The sequence below is a fragment of the Symphalangus syndactylus genome, chromosome 13 (assembly GCF_028878055.3).
Source record: "Symphalangus syndactylus isolate Jambi chromosome 13, NHGRI_mSymSyn1-v2.1_pri, whole genome shotgun sequence".
Classification (NCBI taxonomy): Eukaryota; Metazoa; Chordata; class Mammalia; order Primates; family Hylobatidae; genus Symphalangus; species Symphalangus syndactylus.
This window is the reverse complement of record NC_072435.2, coordinates 40,129,886-40,147,778: the sequence shown is the minus strand read 5'-3', so window position 1 is coordinate 40,147,778 and position 17,893 is coordinate 40,129,886. Positions and strand designations below refer to the sequence as shown.

The 17,893-nt window shown below is 54.1% G+C and overlaps 1 protein-coding gene across 8 annotated transcripts in view; it reads right to left on the bottom strand.

The window, feature by feature from the left end:
• Positions 1 to 290: 290 nt before the first annotated feature.
• The window catches only part of CC2D1A (coiled-coil and C2 domain containing 1A), a 25,310-nt gene continuing 7,707 nt past the window's right edge, over positions 291 to 17,893 (bottom strand). For 2 of the 8 annotated variants that reach the window (XM_055238136.2, XM_063616232.1), the window contains 23 exons: positions 13,354 to 13,478; positions 12,976 to 13,048; positions 12,735 to 12,806; positions 12,510 to 12,640; positions 12,350 to 12,422; positions 11,644 to 11,777; positions 10,915 to 11,026; positions 10,660 to 10,832; positions 8,148 to 8,270; positions 7,997 to 8,055; positions 7,792 to 7,908; positions 4,843 to 4,916; positions 4,708 to 4,766; positions 4,561 to 4,612; positions 4,356 to 4,455; positions 4,168 to 4,258; positions 3,407 to 3,544; positions 3,249 to 3,313; positions 1,692 to 1,755; positions 1,474 to 1,600; positions 1,016 to 1,092; positions 881 to 928; positions 291 to 795 (listed from right to left, as the gene is read on the bottom strand). In XM_055238136.2, coding sequence (XP_055094111.1) covers positions 775 to 795; positions 881 to 928; positions 1,016 to 1,092; positions 1,474 to 1,600; positions 1,692 to 1,755; positions 3,249 to 3,313; positions 3,407 to 3,544; positions 4,168 to 4,258; positions 4,356 to 4,455; positions 4,561 to 4,612; positions 4,708 to 4,766; positions 4,843 to 4,916; positions 7,792 to 7,908; positions 7,997 to 8,055; positions 8,148 to 8,270; positions 10,660 to 10,832; positions 10,915 to 11,026; positions 11,644 to 11,777; positions 12,350 to 12,422; positions 12,510 to 12,640; positions 12,735 to 12,806; positions 12,976 to 13,048; positions 13,354 to 13,478 — 2,108 coding nt within the window. In that variant the 3' untranslated portion in view covers positions 291 to 774. The remainder of the gene's footprint in view (positions 796 to 880; positions 929 to 1,015; positions 1,093 to 1,473; positions 1,601 to 1,691; positions 1,756 to 3,248; positions 3,314 to 3,406; positions 3,545 to 4,167; positions 4,259 to 4,355; positions 4,456 to 4,560; positions 4,613 to 4,707; positions 4,767 to 4,842; positions 4,917 to 7,791; positions 7,909 to 7,996; positions 8,056 to 8,147; positions 8,271 to 10,659; positions 10,833 to 10,914; positions 11,027 to 11,643; positions 11,778 to 12,349; positions 12,423 to 12,509; positions 12,641 to 12,734; positions 12,807 to 12,975; positions 13,049 to 13,353; positions 13,479 to 17,893) is intronic. The other 6 variants (XM_055238139.2, XM_063616233.1, XM_055238137.2 and 3 more) reach the window with 5 other exon arrangements.

Sequence of the window (17,893 nt, the reverse complement as noted above, 5' to 3'; positions counted from 1 at the left end):
TGGTGGTGCCCTTCTGTAATCCATTACTCAGGAGGCTGAGGCAGGAGGATTATGTGAGCCCAGGAGTCGGAGGCTGCAAAGAGCTGATTGTGCCACTGCACTCCAGCCTGGGTGACAGAGGAAAACCCGGTCTCTAAAAAAAAACACCTTTCACAAGCACACTGCCCCTCCCCAAAACTGCTCCCCTAACAGGCGCCTCCCCATCCACCTCCAAGGGAACTGGGGATGGGTGGGGAGACCTAGCCTGGCCACCAAGGGTCCGAGCAAGAAACAGACAGGAAGAGCTGGGCTGAGTGTGGCCCTGGCTATTTTATTCCATGTGCTGGCCCTGGGGACCCAGCTGGGCCAGGTCGAAACCCCTGGGGAGACGATGGGGCTCGGCCAGCCTCAGCGGCTTCTTTGGGGTGCAGGAGGGCTTTGGGGTTAAGGCTGGGGAGGAACAGGAAGTAAAGTGCTTGCAGGGGCCCTCGGGGCTTGGTCCCAGCCACCCTCCCTGCTCCGGGGCGGGCCAGAGGCCGGACACCCCCAGGCTGTGCAAACAGGACTCTCCGGGGCCCACCCAGGCCTGGGTGAGGGGCACATACTGGCTGGCAGGCATCGTTCCCAACACCCGCAGCCACAGAGGCTCTGGCTGGGCTGGGGGCCCGGTTGAGGGGTGAGTCCAGAACCGATTGTCCGCTGATTGTCTGCTTGTCTGGTCCGTGACTGTGTCGGCTTTTCCCGGTGTCGGGGCCTGCTGCCCACTTTCTGGGGGCTGCCCGCCCCATAGGCTCTTCACCTGCGGAGCCGCTGCAGCTGGGGGAGAAGAGGCCACTGGGGTCACGGAGGTGGGCTACGACCACAGTGATCCCCTAACCACCCCATCTCCTAAGCTGCTCACCTCACTCTCTACCAGATTCCGCCTGTAGAGCGCCTCCTTTGCAGCCTCCTGTGGGGGACGGGCATTCAGCAGGTAGTCCCTGTAGGCCCCACCCTGCTCGCTGCCCAGCGCCCACCCGGCCCACGCCCAGCTCACCCTGCTGCCATCGTTGCCCAGGCGCCGGGCAGCCTCTGTGTAGAACTGCAGCTGCCGCTCCAGCTGGGCTGCGTATTCTGAGAATGAATGGTGGGGGAATGGGGGCTTAGGGTGGGGCCTCGCTGCCCACAACCCTCCTGGACTGTGCCCATCCCCAAGCCCGTCCCCCGCCAGATGTGCATCCCCGAGCCCCTCCCCCTCCAGGTGCCCATCCCCGAGCCCATCCCCCTCCAGGTGCCCATCCCCCTCCAGGTGCCCATCCCCGAGCCCCTCCCCCTGCAGGTGCCCATCCCCAAGCCCCTACCCCACCAGCTGCCCATCCCCAAGCCCATCCCCCTCCAGGTGCCCATCCCCCTCCAGGTGCCCATCCCCCACCAGATATGCATCCCTGATCGCCTCCCCCACTGTGCCCATCTTGGAGCTCCTCCCCCACCAGATGCCCATCTCCAAACCCCTACCCCGTCGGATGCCCACACCCCCCTGCTCCAGCTGTGCCCTCTGCCACTGGCTGCGTTGCATGATGTCCTGGTACTGCTGGGCCACTTCTGGGGGCACAGGCCGCCGCGCCTGCCTGAGGGCCAGGATCTAGAGGATACAGAGGGTCCTGTGAGGATCCCGCCTGGGCCTGCAGACTCCCCAGTCCTGCCCCATGTAGCCCGGCAGGATGGATACCCACCTTCCGCTCCAGACGCTCTTGGTCAAAGGCCAGCACACTGAGGCTATGCAGGGGCCGGGCTGATCTAAAGGGTGGAGGAAGGATAAGGGACTGCAGAGATTCCCCCCGCCCAACCCTGTTAATTCAAAAGACGCACTGGGCCGGGCGCGGTGGCTCACGCCTGTAATCCCTGCACTTTGGGTGGCCAAAGCAGGTGGATCACTTGAGGTCAGGAGTTCGAGACCAGCCTGGCCAACATGGTGAACCCCATCTCTACTAAAAATAGAAAAAAAATTAGCTGGGCATGGTGGCGTGCTCCTGTAGTCACAGCTACTTGGGAGGCTGAGGCAGAAGAATTACTTGAACCTGGGAGGTGGAGGTTGCAGTGAGCCGAGATCACACCACTGCACTCCAGCCTGGGTGACAGAGCGAGATTCTGTCTCAAAAAAAGAAAAAAAGAAAAAAGGCTGGGCACGGTGGCTTATGCCTGTAATCCCAGCACTTTGGGAGGCCGAGGCAGGCAGATCACCTGAGGTTGGGAGTTTGAGACCAGCCTGACCAACATGGAGAAACCCCGTCTCTACTAAAAATAGAAAAATTAGCTGGGCGCGGTGGCGTGTGCCTGTAATCCCAGCTACTCAGGAGGCTGAGGCAGGAGAATCACTTGAACCCAGGAAGTGGAGGTTGCTGTGAGCCGAGATCATGTCATTGCACTCCAGCCTGGGCGACAGAGCTACAGTCCATCTCAAAAAACAAAAAAAAGGCCGGGCGCGGTGGCTCACGCTTGTAATCCCAGCACTTTGGGAGGCCGAGGCGGGCGGATCACGAGGTCAGGAGATCGAGACCACGGTGAAACCCTGTCTCTACTAAAAATACAAAAAATTAGCCGGGCGTGGTGGCGGGCGCCTGTAGTCCCAGCTACTTGGAGAGGCTGAGGCAGGAGAATGGCGTGAACCCGGGAGGCGGAGCTTGCAGTGAGCCGAGATTGCGCCACTGCACTCCAGCCTGGGCGACAGAGCGAGACTCCGTCTCAAAAAAAAAAAAAAAAAAAAAAAAAAAAAAGACACACTGGGCACTGGGGGTGTGGCGAGAGATAAGCGAGACCCATCTGGTGTTGCTGATCCCAAAACCTAGTGGGGATGATGGCTGCACACCCAGGAAACTATGATGCCTAGTGGTCAGGGAGGGCTTCCTAGAGGAGGGAACAGCCAAGTTGGGATCCAAAGAAGGAATCAGAGGTGGGCAGAGGAACAAGGAACACCCCTACGCTAGGTAGGGGTGTTCAGGGCATTGGAACCCACAGAAGTCCAGAGGCCAGTGAAAACTATTCATGGCCATGAACCACAGGAGGGAGTGGGGAGAGAGAAGCCTGGATATGTTGACAATGGTCATATCACAAAAGGTTTTAAAGCCCAAACCAAGGAGTTTAAACTGGATCCTCTGGGAAAAGGGGTGCCAGGAAAGGTTTTGCAGCAGGAGAGGGACGTGGTCCAATTTGTGCCTGGTGGGAAACTGTCCAGGTGGGGCTGAGAGGGGAATTGGGTGTTTTCTCCAGCATGCCCTGGCCCAGATACCTACCTGTTCCCTGACTCCCTTGCAGGGGCAGGCACAGGAGGGGCCTTCCCTTTGGGCCCAGCAACCTGCTTCAGAGGAGAGAACCAGTCCTGTGAGTCCTGGACCCCTGAACCAAGCTTCCCTCCCTGGGGTTGCTGATGGGTGGGGGTGGGGGGTCTCACTGTGGGCACAGCTGCCGGCACAGGGTCAATGACCAGCCACCTCTCCGTCGTTGTCTCCAACTGCTGGGCTGTCAGTGGCTCACGAATCCGGACCATCACCTCCAGTCGCCCCCCTGTGGGCCGGCGACCATCCAGGACCTGGGTGGGGGTAAGGAGAAACTGTTGGTGGGAAGCAGGAAGTGACTAGAGGCCCAGGGCCAGGATCAGGGAGAACAAGACCGGTTTCTTTTCTTTTTTTTTTTTTTTTTGGAGACAGAGTCTCACTCTGTCGCCCAGGCTGGAGTGCAGTGGCGTGATCTCAGCTCACTGCAAGCTCCGCCTCCCGGGTTCACGCCATTCTCCTGCCTCAGCCTCCCGAGTAGCTGGGACTACAGGCGCCCGCCACCACGCCCGGCTAATTTTTTGTATTTTTAGTAGAAACAGGGTTTCACTGTGTTAGCCAGGATGGTCTCGATCTCCTGACCTCGTGATCTGCCCGCCTCGGCCTCCCAAAGTGCTGGGATTACAGGCGTGAGCCACTGTGCCTGGCCAAGAGTGGTTTCTAAAATATGAGCCCATGGTATGGCTGAGATACCAGTTGATCATAATGGAGTGGGGTGCTGCAAGTATTTAGGGCTGGGCAGTAGGGAGGTCTGGGGCTCTGAGGGGAGGGGCTGGGTCAACAGACGGGCTCATAGAGGGCTCAAGGCAGGAAGTGTGTTAATAATGTTAACGAGTAGCATGGCCATACTGCAGCGTGCGGATGAATGTCCACCTCTCACCTCAAGGATCTCCCGGACCTCACATGCTGTCTCCAGTGCATCCAGCTTCAGCTGGGCTGTCCCCAGCACCCGGTCAGTCTTGAACAACCCCCTGTGTGTACGTGTGTATAGTGGGGACAGGATGGTTGGTTCAGAGGAGCTCCCCTCCCCTGGAGCCCACCCAGCGGCCATGGCTCTCTCTAGCTCACCCCTTGTGAACCACTTCGAACTTGATGCCCTTGGTCTGGATGGCCCTTCGGAAGCCACGGTGGCTGCGGTTGATGCAGAGTTTGAACTGCTCCTTGAACTCTGCAGGAGGAAGGAGGGAGAGGAAGTCGGGTGGGGTCAGGCCACGGTCTTACGTCCCTTCTGCTGCAAGGGAGTAGGGGTAGGGTGCTTCCAGCCGAGGCTCACCAGGGGAGTCTGTGTTCTTGATCACACTGGTCTTGTCTTTCTGAGCTTCTTCCTGTGACCAGAGAGGAGGCAGGAAATCTTGGGGGCCTGGGACCTGGCTTTGGCCCACGAAGGCTGCAGCCCTCCCCTCCTCAGCTCCCCACGTACCACGTTGGGATAAGGGAAGTCAAACCGAACAAAGACATCCAGATCACCAGGGGACAGTCCTGTGGTCAGACAAGGGTCAGAGCTGGGCAGAGAGGGGGTCCCCATGACCCTGACCCCTTCCTATAGCCCCCTCACCTGGGGGTGTGGGCAAGTTGATGCCCTTCACGATGAAGAGGAGCATGTCGTTGCTGCTGACATCAGGGAAGATCCTTCCGGGTGGGCAGGTGGGCAGGGAAACAGAGGCAGCTCAGTCCCACTGCCGGCCTGCCTTCTCTTCACCCAGTGGGGGCAGGGAACAAACCCCACCCTGGCCTTTGGGGTGTCTCAGCTCCTGGGCTCATTTTAGAATCAGACAGACTAGAGTTCTCTGTTCAGGTTGGCAATGAATCACTTTTGAGTTTTTTCTTCAGTCTGCGTATATTTATTTGGTACCTACTATGTGCTAGGTACCCTAGCTGCTGGGTGACATTCCCTTCACTTAATAGTTCTTGAGTCCTACTGAGCATCAGCCAGTGCCCTAGCTGCTAGGAGATCTTCCCTTCATTTCCCAATATATCTTGAGCACCTACTATGTGCCAGCCAGTTTCCTTTCACTTAATATATATGTGTGTGTATGTGTGTGTGTGTATGTATATATATATATATATATATTTTTTTTTTTTTTTTTTTTTTTTTTGAGACAGAGTCTTGCTCTGTCGCCCAGGCTGGAGCGCAATGGTATGGCCTCAGCTCAGTGCAACCTCCACCTCCCAGGTTCAAGATATTCTTCTGCCTCAGCCTCCTGAGTAGTTGGGATTACAGCTGCCCACCACCACTGCTGGCTAATTTTTATATTTTTAGTAGAGATGGGGTTTCACCATGTTGGCCAGGCTGGTCTCGAACTCCTGACCTCAAATGATCTGCCTGCCTTGGCCTCCCAGCCTGGCCTCACTTAATATTTTTTGAGTCCTACTAAAGCACCAGCTAGTGCCCTAGTTGCTGGGGGACCTTCTATTCATTTCACAGTATTTCTTTTTTTTTTTTTTTGCGACAGAGTCTCGCTCTGTCGCCCAGGCTGGAGCAGTGGCGCAATCTCGGCTCACTACAAGCTCCGCCTCCTGGGTTCACGCCATTCTCCCGCCTCAGCCTCCCGAGTAGCTGGGACTACAGGCGCCCGCCACTGCGTCTAGCTAATTTTTTGTATTTTTAGTAGAGACAGGGTTTCACCATGGTCTCGATCTCCTGACCTCATGATCCGCCTGCCTCGGCCTCCCAAAGTGCTGGGATTACAGGCGTGAGCCACCGCGCCCGGCTTTTTTTTTTTTTTTTAGACAGAGTCTCGCTCTGTCACCCAGGCTGGAGAGCAGTGGCGCAATCTCTGCTCACTGCAAGCTCCACCTCCCAGATTCATGCCATTCTCCTGCCTCAGCCTCCCAAGAAGCTGGGACTACAGGCGCCCGCCACCACGCCCGGCTAATTTTGTGTATTTTTAGTAGCGATGGGATTTCACCGTGTTACCCAGGATGGTCTCGATTTCCTGACCTCGTGATCCACTCACCTCGGCCTCCCAAAGTGCTGGGATTACAGGTGTGAGCCAGAGCGCCTGGCCTCATTTCACAATATTTCTTGAGCACCTACTGTGTGCCAGTCAGTACCCTAGCTGCTGGGGATTTAGAAGTAAATACCCATACCCCATGCTCAGTCTAGCTGAGGGGACAGATGAGCATAAGCACATAAACAGGAAAACAATAAAAAACTCAGCAGAGAGGGGAGAGTGGGGTGTCTCAGAAGAGACTGCTTGGATAAACAGGGAGGGCCTCTTAGAGGGAAGGTGACATCACAGGTGACTCTAGATGTCCAGAGGGAGCTGCCACATGGAGACCTGAGGAAGAGGGTGAAGGCAGAAGAAATAGCTGATGCAGAGGCTTGGGGCAGAAACACACTTGGTTTGTAGGAGGGACCAAAAAGAGTCCCGTGTGGCCAAAGCTGAGTGAAGCGGGGACAGGAGGCAGAGAGTAGGTGACAGGGAGCCAGGCTGTGTGGAGATGGGGGAGCCAGGGTAAGGGGTGGGGGCTATCCCAGGGGCAGCTGGGAACCACCAGAGGGCCAGTGGCTGCACCTAACCTCGTTTAGAAAGTGGAGAAAATGGGCCGGGCGCAGTGGCTCACTCCTATAACCCCAGCACTTTGAGAGACCAAGGCAGGCGGATCATTTGAGGAGACCAGCCTGGCCAACTGAGTGAAACCTCGTCTCTACTAAAAATATAAAAATTAGCTGGGCGTGGTGGCGGGCACCTGTAGTCCCAGCTATTCGGGAGGCTGAGGCAGGAGAATTGCTTGAACCTGGGAGGCAGAGGTTGAAGTGAGCTGAGACTGAGCCACTGTACTCCAGCCTGGGTGACAAAGTGAGACTGTCTCAGAAAAAAAATTAAAAAAAAAAAAGGCTGGGAGCGGTGGCTCACGCCTGTAATCCCAGCACTTTGGGAGGCCGAAGTGGGCGGATCACGAGGTCAAGAGATCAAGACCATCCTGGCTAACACGGTGAAACCCTGTCTCTACTAAAAATACAAAAAATTAGCCAGGCGTGGTGGCGGGCGCCTGTAGTCCCAGCTTCTAGGGAGGCTGAGGCAGGAGAATGGCATGAACCCGGGAGGTGGAGCTTGCAGTGAGCAGAGATCACGCCCCTGCACTCCAGCCTGGGCGACAGAGCGAGACTCTGTCTCAAAAAAAATTAAAACATTAAAAAAAAGTGGAGAAAACAATCCCCACTCCTCCGGGCGTGGGAAGACTTGATGGTACCAAGACTAACACCCACCAAAGCCGTAACTCATCTCTGGTCCCCTGTGGACTCACCCAGGCCCTGGGACAAGATACACCTTTGCACTCTCTAGATCTTTCCCAAATGTGTCACTGTGACTGCACCCTCGCCATCCTTCACTTGTATCTCATGCCTGCCCCAGGGCCTTTGTATGCTCTGTGCTCTTCCACCTATCCAAACTTTCCTTCAGATGTAAATCTTGTGCCAGCTTCTGGAGAGCACAACCCCCCTCACCGCCACCAAAGGGCCACTGGGGCCACGTGGTGGGGCGTAGATCAGGAGCCTTACTTGATGACGCTGAAGGTCCTTTGCTCAAAGCGGGCAGTGGGCGTGGGGAGACCCCGGGCGAAGGCTTGCTTCAGAATGTCCATGCTCCGCTTACAGTCCTCCGCCAACTTTTCAAACCTGCCGGTGGGAGGGCCCTGCTCATGTCCCTGGCCCTGGGGATGGGTGGCTGGGGGTGCAAGTGTCTGGCACAGGTCGGGGCACTTACTTGGTGGTTTCAGTGATGTTGCCCAGCTGGGTGAATTGGTTTGAGTGGTTCAGGCACATCTGGGGAAACAGAAGGCAGTGAGTCGAGGGAAGAGAAGAGAGGGGAAGGAGGGTCACACCCCTAGGGGATGGGCTGGGGGCCTCCCCCTCACCTCATGCTGCTGCCGTATGAGCTTGGTGAGTTCACCATAGCGCCGGGCGGCCTCCTGAGACAGACCCGGGCCGGGCCGTTGGACCAGGGCAAAGTCGTCCTTGTTGACAGGGGCGGGCGGCACCTGGGGAGGATAAGGCTGGTGGCGGGGGTAAGGGGGACAAGCAGGCCCACCTAGGGCTCTGCAGAAATGTCGTTCTTCCTTGACAGGGGGCATTTCCTGACCACGGCTCTGTCACCCTTTTCTGGTCTTTCTTTTTTTTTTTGAGATGGAGTCTCGCTCTGTTGCCCAGGCTGGAATGCAGTGGCGCAATCTCGGCTCACTGCAACCTCCGCCTCCCGGGTTCAAGTGATTCTCCTGCCTCAGCCTCCTGAGTGGCTGGAATTACAGGCGCCTACCACCACACCTGGCTAATTTTTGTATTTTTAGTAGAGACAGGGTTTCACCATGTTGGCCAGACTGGTTTCGAACTCCTGACCTCAAGTGATCCACCAGCCTTGGCCTCCCTAATTGCTGGGATTACAGGTGTGAAAGACCACACCCGGCCTCTGTTCTTTCTTCTTGATCCTTCCATTGTCCCATTTAACAAGGGCATCTTTCAGTCACCCCAGAAATCATGTATGGTGCCGGGTGCGGTGGCTCATGTCTATAATCCCAGAACTTTGGGAGGCCGAGGTGGGTGGATTGCTTGAGCTCAAGAGTTCGAGAAATCATGTATGGAGCCCCTACTGTGCGCTAGGCTCTGCTCTGGGGCTGGGGACACAGGGATGAAGAAGAGAGAACAAAATCCCTGCCCTCGTGGGGCTGACATTCTCTTAGGGGAGATGGGCAATAATCAGAAGAAATAATGAGAGTAGAAGGTGATACATGCCACAGGGAGAGGCAGAGTTGGGAGGAGGAGCAGAGGGATCTGGGTGACAGGGAGGGATTTTAGACAGGTCAGGGTAGGCCTCCTGGAGATGCTGATGTCTGAGCAGAGACCTAATGAGGGGAGAAAGTGAAGCACACAGGTGTCTGTGGGGAAAGCATTCAGGCAGAGGGAACTGCATGTGCAAAGGCCCTGAGGTTGCAGAGTGCCTGGTGTTTGAGGCTACCAGACAGCAAGGGGAAGAGTGAGTGAGGGGGCGAGTGAAAGAGACCAGGCAGGCCGGGCACAGTGGCTCATGCCTGTAATCCTAGCACTTTGGGAGGTCGAGGCAGGTGGATCGCCTGAGGTCAGGAGTTCAACGCCCAGCCTTGCCAACATAGTGAAACCCCATCTCTACTAAAAATACAAAAATTAGCTGGGCGTGATGGCGCGTGTCTGTAGTTCCAGCTACTCAGGAGGCTAAGGCAGGAGAACCGCTTGAGCCTGGGAGATAGAGGTTGCAATGAGCTGAGATTGTGCCACTGTGTTCCAGCCTGGGTGACAGAGTGAGACTCTGTCTCAAAACAAAACAAAACAAGAAAGAGACCAGGCAAGGGAGGTGATGGGGCAGATGGTGCAGGCTTCATGGGCCATGATAAGGTGCTGTATTTATTTGTGTGTTTCTAGTGGTCTCTCAATTAGAATATCCACTCCATGACAGTGAGTCTCACTGTGTTTCCCAGGCTGGTTTTGAACTCCTGGCCTCAAGCGATCCTCCCACCTCAGCCTCCCAAGTAGCTGGAATTACAGGTGTAACCCACCATGTCCAGAGAGAGTGTGGATTTTTGCCTTTTTTGCTCAAGGCCATGTCTCCAGTGCCCAGCAAAGACTACATATCCCAGGCTCCTCTGAGGCTAAATGTAGCCATGTGACTGTTTGGGCCAATGGGAGGCAAGCAAAAGTGATGTCACTTCCTTGAACTGGGTGGCCTTTGCTGGGCGCCCAGTTCAAGTTCTTCAAATGTTTCCTATTATGAGTACTATTCTATCACATGAGGAATCCTGGTTGTCTTTCTTTCAGGCGGGGGTCGCCATCCCCACTTCTCTGAGAAAAATGATGCTCAGAGAGAAAGGAATGGTCCTGTCCAAAGTGGTGGAATCTAAGTGTCTCCCCAAATCTGATCCCCTCCCCTTCCCTAGTAATGGAGCTCAGGCTGGTCACACAGTGCACCAACAAGAGACTACATGTCCCAGGCTCCTCTGTGGCTAAATGTGGCCATGTTACTTAGTTCTGGCCAATGGGAGGCAAGCAATAGTGATGTCACTTCCTTTAAAAGGGACTATTAGCTCTGCCTCTTTCTCTAATCCTTCTGACAGGATCCACTTGGATCATGTGGACAAGGACGACCCCCTCGGGTGCAGCAAAGCAATAAGGTGGAAGGAACTCCGGCCCTGGAGGACCTCCCATTTGCAGAGCCCAGACTGCCCTGAGTGGTACATGCAAGAAACAATAAATGTCTGTCTCGTTTCAGTCACTGTCTTGGGAGGACCTATTTGTTACAGCAGCTGGACCCTGACTAATACTTCTTCAGTTCATGTAGCTGCTAAGGGGCAGGAGCCTGACCAGTGGGTGCCTGGGCAGTTCCGGCAAGCCCAGAGGGTTCACCTTGGTGATGTCCACAGGAAGCCCATTGTGCGAGGCCTCCAGCATAGGCTCCAGTCCCTTGGCCTGGCGCAGATGCATCTTGGCGCCCTCCACGTCGTTTTTCTGCTTGGCTCGCAGTGCGGCCTGCAGGAGCTGCTTCTTGCGGCCCTCTAGGAAGGCCAGCTGCTGCTGGGCTGTGGGCATAGGAGCTGCTATGGGTGCTGCCCAGGCCACAGCCAGGCAACAGGGAGCTGGGGCAGGGAGGGGGAAGCTTACCTCTGGTGGATGTGGCTTTGGGGGGCGCTTTGGCTGCTGGGGCTGATCCTGACTGGGGAGCCCTTGAGGGTGGGGCTTTGGGCTGGGCTGTGGGGGCCACGGGGCTGTTCTGCTGTAGAGGAAGAGAGAGGATGTTAGAGATTTCGTAGCGCCTGTGGAGTCCAGTCCCCAAGGATCAGGGTCTGATGCTGACAACAGTGGTCATTTAGTGGGCCCCCAGGACTTTGCTACTCCCCTGCCTCACTCAAAGCCCCTGGCCCCAAACACCTTTTTTTTTTTTTGAGACAGTCTGACTGTATTGTCCAGGCTGGAGTGCAGTAGCACGATCTTGGCTCACTGCAACCTCTGCCTCCCAGTTCACTGCAACCTCTGCCTCCCAGTTCAAGCAATTCTCACCAAACACTTTTTTTTTTTTTTTTTGAAAAAAAATGGTCTTGGCGATGAGGTCTTGCTCTGTTGCCCAGGCTGGAGTACAGTGGCACGACCGTGGCTCACTGCAGCCTTGAACTCCTTAGTTCGGGTGATCTTCCCCCCTCAGTCTCCCAAGTAGCAGGGGGACTACAGGTGAGTCCCACCATGCCTGGCAAAAATTTTCTGTAGAGACAGGGGTCTCACTATGTGGCCCAGGCTGGTCTCAAACTCCTGGCCTCAAGTGATCCTCCCACCTTGGATTCCCAAAGTGCTGGGACTACAGGTGTGAGCCACTCCGCCCAGCCCCAACCCTCAAACCTTCTTAGGCACCTCATCCTCTTCATCCTCTGGGCCTTCATCCTGGTTGGCCAGCTTCATGGCAGTCTCCAGGACGCCCACCAGACTCTGCTGGGTGGGCTTGGTGGCCTCCAGGCCCTGGATTGGGGGGAAGCCTAGGTGGCCAGTCAAGGCCTGGTTATTGTGTGTCAGGATGGAGACCAACCCACACCATTATGGTGGAGATGCAGATTCCTCCCCCACCTACAGAGTCTTGGGCCTTTATTTTTTTTAATTTTTTTTTTTTGAGACAGGATCTGTTGTCCAGGCTGGAGTACAGTGGCATGATCTGGAGTGGGACTGCAGGCATGCACCACCACACCAGGCTAATTTTTAAATTTCTTGTAGCCATGGGGTCTTGCCATGTTGCCCAAGCTGGTCTTGAACTCCTGGCCTCAAGTGATGCTCCCACTTCAGCCTCCCAAAGTGCTGGGATTACAGGCATGAACCGCCTCATCCAGCCGGTTTGCCAATTTCTAGGGTGTAGACACATCATGTCCAATGTCAAGCTCCCACTGATTAACAAGTTTACAACACCCCTGAATATGTTGTATTCAGCTCCCTGAGCTTGTGCCATGGGGAGTAATAGCATCTGCCAAGGCTCAGAGGCTGGAGCAACAGGAGTTTGGGGCACAGCCTGCCAGTGACGGGGCCTACTGGGGACGGGGCCTACTGGGGCGAGGCCTACCTGGGGGCACGGGCAATTCAGCAACATCCACGGCTCGGCCAGCCTTGTGAGCTCGGATGGCATCTTGGTATTGCTGCGAGGGCCACAGGTGTTAGGGCTGCCTGTGGGAGGGCTCCGGGGCTGCCCATTCGCCCCACCTCCCCCAGAACCCCCGGGGCACCTTGATGATGCGCTCGTGCATTCGAGCTTTCCGCTGGTCCCCCTTGCTCTTGGCCTGGGCTGCGGCCACCTGGTACCGCTCCATCCGCTGCTCCAGTGCCTCCAGCAGGGTCCTCGGGGGTGGGGGGACCTCTGGGCCGGACAGGGGGACAAGGTGAGGAGTCAAGGGATGGGTAGACAGTCTGGCTCCAGCCTGTCCCCAAACCCAGAGGGTCCCAGAACCTACCTGGTGTGGAGGGCGCCGTCGTGGGGGTTGGAGGCTGCGACGGTGGTGACGGTGGGTCTGGGGGCAGCTGGTCTGGGGACAGAGAGGTCCAGGCCGATGAGGGGCTTGTTTGCTGCACCCCCCACAAGTTGGTCTCGCCTGATGGTGGTCTCTGGGCCTGACCAACAAGGGTGGCAGCATCAAGGAGAACTTAGTGTATGCCTGAAACCAGCCCAGAGAGTGGGCATGGCAGGATCCTCACCGGGTGGAGGGGGCAGGCAGGAGAGGTCCATGGGCTCACCCCGGCTCAGGGCCTCCAAGACAGCATCAAAGCTCTGGGAGAAGGAAGAGGACATTAGAAGAGGAGCTGCAGTTGGGGGCTGTGACCCCGTGGGGAGCCCCCAGGCCCTTCCATGCCACTGAGGACTTTTAGCTCCCTCCCTTCCATTTGTGCCATCTTGCTTAATCCTCTTCCAACACATGTGCCCATTTCACAGAGGGGGTAAACTGAGGCTCCAAGACTTACAGCAAGCTATTGCTAGGGAGTGACCAGGCTAGGATGCAAATTTGGGTGCTTTGCCACCAGGCCTTGAGGGAAGCATCCTGCCCTGTCCCTCTAGTCCTGTCAGGCTGGACGCACCTTAGCCACGCACAAGTGTCTGGCGGCAGCAGCGATATCTCCTTGCTGCTTGGCGTGGAGGGCAGCCAGCTTGTACTCGCGCTGGCAGCTCTGCAACTGGGCCAGAGGGCCAGGGCTGTAGGGACCTGGAAGGAAGAACAACATACAGGAAGCCTCAAGGGCCTGGGCCAAGTTCACCGTGTAAACCATTTGTTATTTATTTAATGTTTTTTTTCTTTTTCAGACAGAGCCTTGCTCTGTTGCCCATGCTGGGGTACAGTGGTGCAATCTCAGCTCACTGCAACTTCCACCTCCTGGGTTCAAGCGATTCTCCTGCCTCAGCCTCCTGAGTAGCTGGGATTACAGGCGCGTGCCCGGCTAATTTTTATGTTTTTAGTAGAGACAGGGTTTCGCCATGTTGGCCAGGCTGGTCTCAAAGTCCTGACCTCAGGTGATCCGCCCGCCTCGACCTCCCAAAGTGCTGGGATTACAGGCGTGAACCACCGCGCCTGGCCTCAATGTTTTTTTTGAGACTGAGTCTTGCTCTGTTGCCCAGACTGGAGTGCAGTGGCACAATCTCCGCTCACTGCAAGCTCCGCCTCCCGGGTTCACGCCATTCTCCTGCCTCAGCCTCCCGAGTAGTTGGGACTACAGGCGCCGCCACCATGCCCGGCTAATTTTTTGTATTTTTAATGGAGATGGGGTTTCACTGTGTTAGCCAGGATGGTCTCGATCTGCTGACCTCATGATCCGCCCGCCTCTGCCTCCCAAAGTGCTGGGATTACAGGCATGAGCCACCGCGCCCGGCCTAATGTATTTTTTTAAAAGAGATAGAGTCTTGCTTTGCTGCTCAGGAGTAATCATACCTCACCGCAGCCTCAAACACCTGGGCTTAGGCTAGCCTCCCACCTCAGCTTCCTGAGTAGCTAGGGCTACAGAGCATGCACCTGCAAGCCCGGCTACTTTTAAAATTTTTTTTGTAGAGATGGGTTCTTACTATGTTGTCCAGGCTAGTCTCGAACTCCTGGGCTCAAGTGATCCTCCCACCTCAGCTTTCCAAAGGGCTGAGATTACAGGCATGCGCCACCATGCCCGACTCACTTTTTAAATATATCCTGGGACTCACTTTAAGCAGTTGGGAATTTTGAGTCTTCTCTTATTTCCATCCACGTCCCCCACAGAAATTTATGCTAACATGATATAGCTGTGTGTTTGAAAGCCTTTTTTGCCTACCCTATTGTATATTTATACAACCAAAATACGTTTATGCAGTGTGTTTGCAAAGTTAGGAAACCCAGTATTCACTGCTTTTTAAACAGTGTGTTAGTTACAGTTTCAAATAATATGCTCAATATGTTTTCTGGGGAAGTACCTCAAAATTTAAAGCTATAAGTGCAATTCTTAGTATAAAATAACACAGTACAATAAAGACACCACCCAGTGTCTACAGAATCTGGAAACACCTAGAAAATGGCACGCAGTATCTTTTTTTCAGACTAACAACTGGACTCATTGCTTTAAACTTAGGCTTACTTCCCTGAAAATATGTTTGGAGGTAGAAGTGACACACCTTTGACATTGTATTGGTTTTATTTCCTGTGATCATAAATCTTTCAGGGTTAAAAACAATGTTTTTCCGGGTTGAATTATTGTTATAATTATTACTAGCATGTAATTGAGCAAAACCTAAATATATCAAGTTTATTTTATTTTATTTTATTTTTCTTGGAGACAGGGTCTCATTCTGTCACCCAGGCTGGAGTGCAGTGGTGCAATCACAGCTCACTGCAGCCTCAACCTTCCAGGCTCAAGTGATTCTCCCACCTCAGCCTCCCAAGTAGCTGGGACTACAGGCATGCACCACCATGGCTGGCTAATTTTTAACTTTTTGTAGAGACGCAGTTTCCCTACGTTGCCCAGACGGATCTTGAACTCCCGGGTTCAAGCGATCCTCCCACCTTGGCCTCCCAGAGTTCTGGAATTATAGGTGAGAGCCACCATACCTGGCTGAGCTTTTTGGGTTGGTTGGTTTGTTGAGACAGAGTCTTGCTCTGTCACCCAGGCTGGAGTGCAGTGGTGTAATCGTGGCTCACTGCAATCCCTGCCTTCTGGGTTCAAGTGATTCTCTTGCCTCACCCACCCGAGTGGCTGAGACTACCAGCATGCGCCACCACGCCCAGCTAATTTTTGTATTTTTAGTAGAGATGAGGTCTCACCATGTTGGCCAGGGCTGGTCTTGAACTCCTGGCCTCAAGTGATCCGCCTGCCTTGGTGTCCCAAAGTGCTAGGATTATAGGCATGAACCACCACGCCCAGGCCCTGCTGAGCTATTTGATAGTTTTTGTACACCAAGAGCAAAATTCTACCAGAAATGTACCTCTTGCTGACATAATTGGAGCTGGGTCGAATCCCTAACAATCAACTTGTTTCTCCCATTCAATCGTTTTCTTTTTTTTCTTTTTTTAGAGATAAGATCTTGCTCTGTTGTCCAGACTTGGAGTGGCACGATCATGGCTCACTGCAGCTTTGAACTCCTGGACTCAAGCGAACCTCCCACCTCAGCCTCTCGAGTAGCTGGAACTGTAGGCATGCACTACCACACCCGGCTAATTTCTTAATTTTTATGTAGAGATGGGTTCTTGCTATGTTGCCCAGACTGGTCTTGAACTCCTGGCCTCCCAAAGTGCTGGGATTACAGGCATGAGCCACTACATCTGCACTTTTTTTTCTTTTTTAAAGTGTTGAGGCCAGGGGTGGTGGCTCACGCCTGTAATCCCAGCACTTTGGGAGGCGGAGCAGGCGGATCACCTGAGGTCAGGAGTTCGAGACCAGCCTGGGCAGCAACATGGTGAAACCCCGTCTCTACTAAAAATACAAATATTAGCCAGGCTTGGTGGTGGGCGCTTGTAATACTAGCTACTCGGGAGGCTGAGGCAGGTGAATCACTTGAACCTGGGAGGCGGAGGTTGCAGTGAGCCGAGATCGCGCCATTGCACTCCAGCCTGGAAACAAGAGGGAGACTCCGTCTCAAAAAAATTAAAGTATTGAGAAACCTACTTCACATCAACAAATAGATTGGAAGACACCAGAATTTTGTTACTGTGATGTCTTTGTATTCTTTGAACTCCTGACAAGTTTTATGCCAAACTTCCATTGTGAAAAATTTTTGGTCGTTTCAGTTGACAATTTCAGGTGACAATTCCAGTAATCCTTGAACTTTGCCAAAAACAATGGCTTGGAAACCAGCTTGGTTGCAGAAGGATTTAGTGACCCAGTGTTTGCTTTCTCAAACCCACGCCAGTATTTTGAGTTGTCTCTTTGCTTCCTGCCAGGGAAGTGTTTGGACCTAGGGCAAAGCCCCGTGTTCATATCATGAAGAGAGGGAGGGAGGCCTTCCTTTCCTAGGGGAAGGTTAGGAAGAAAAACCTCTTAGAAGATATGTTCTAGTTTGGGCAACATGGCACCTCTACAAAAAGTACAAAAATTAGCTGGGCATTGGGCATGGTAGCATATGCCTGTAATTCCAGCTACTCAGGAGGCTGAGGCGGGAGGATTGCTTGAGCCCAGGAGGCAGGTTGCAGTGAACTGGGATCACACTACTGCACTCCAGCCTGGGCAATAGAGTGAGACTCTGTTTCAAAAAAAAAAAAAAAAAAAAAAAGGTGATGAGGCCTGGCGTGGTGGCTCATGCTTGTAATCCTAACACTTTGGGAGACCGAGGCAGGCGGATCACGAGGTCAGGAGATCAAGACCATCCTGGCTAACACGGTGAAACCCCGTCTCTACTAAAAATACAAAAAATTAGCCAGGTGTGGTGGCATGCGCCTGTAATCCCAGCTGCTCAGGAGGCTGAGGCAGGAGTATTGCTTGAACCCAGGAGGTGGAGGCTGCAGTGAGCCGAGATCGCACCACTGCACTCCAGCCTGGGTGACAGAGTGAGATTCCAACTCAAAAAAAAAAAAAAAATTAGCCAAGTGTGTGGTGCATGCCTCTAGTCACAGCTACTGGCGAAGCTGAGGGAAGATCCCTTGAGCCCAAGAGGTTGAGACTATAGTAAGCTATGATCACGTCACTGCACTCCAGCCTGGGTGACAGAGTAAGACCCTGTCTCAAAGAATTAAAAAAGGCCGGGCACAGTGGCTCATGCCTGTAATCCCAGCAAATTGGGAGGTCGAAGTGGGTGGATCACCTGAGATCAGGAATTCGAGACCAGCCTGGCCAACAAGGTGAAATTCCATCTCTACTAAAAATACAAAATTAGCCAGGTGTGGTGGCATATGCCTGTAATCCCAGCTACTTGGGAGGCTGAGGCAGGACGATCGCTTGAACTTAGGAGGTGGAGGTTGTAGTGAGCTGAGATCGTGCCATTGAGCTCCAGCCTGGGCAACAAGAACGAAACTCTATCTCAAAAAAAAGAACTAAAATAATTTTTAATGGCAAATGTGATCTATATTTTATCATAATATCATAATAACAACAAAAAAACTCTCTGGGTATCCATGTCCTGCTTGGGAGGTATTCATGAACTCCAGGGGCTTGAAGACCCCAGGACTCAGGGTGC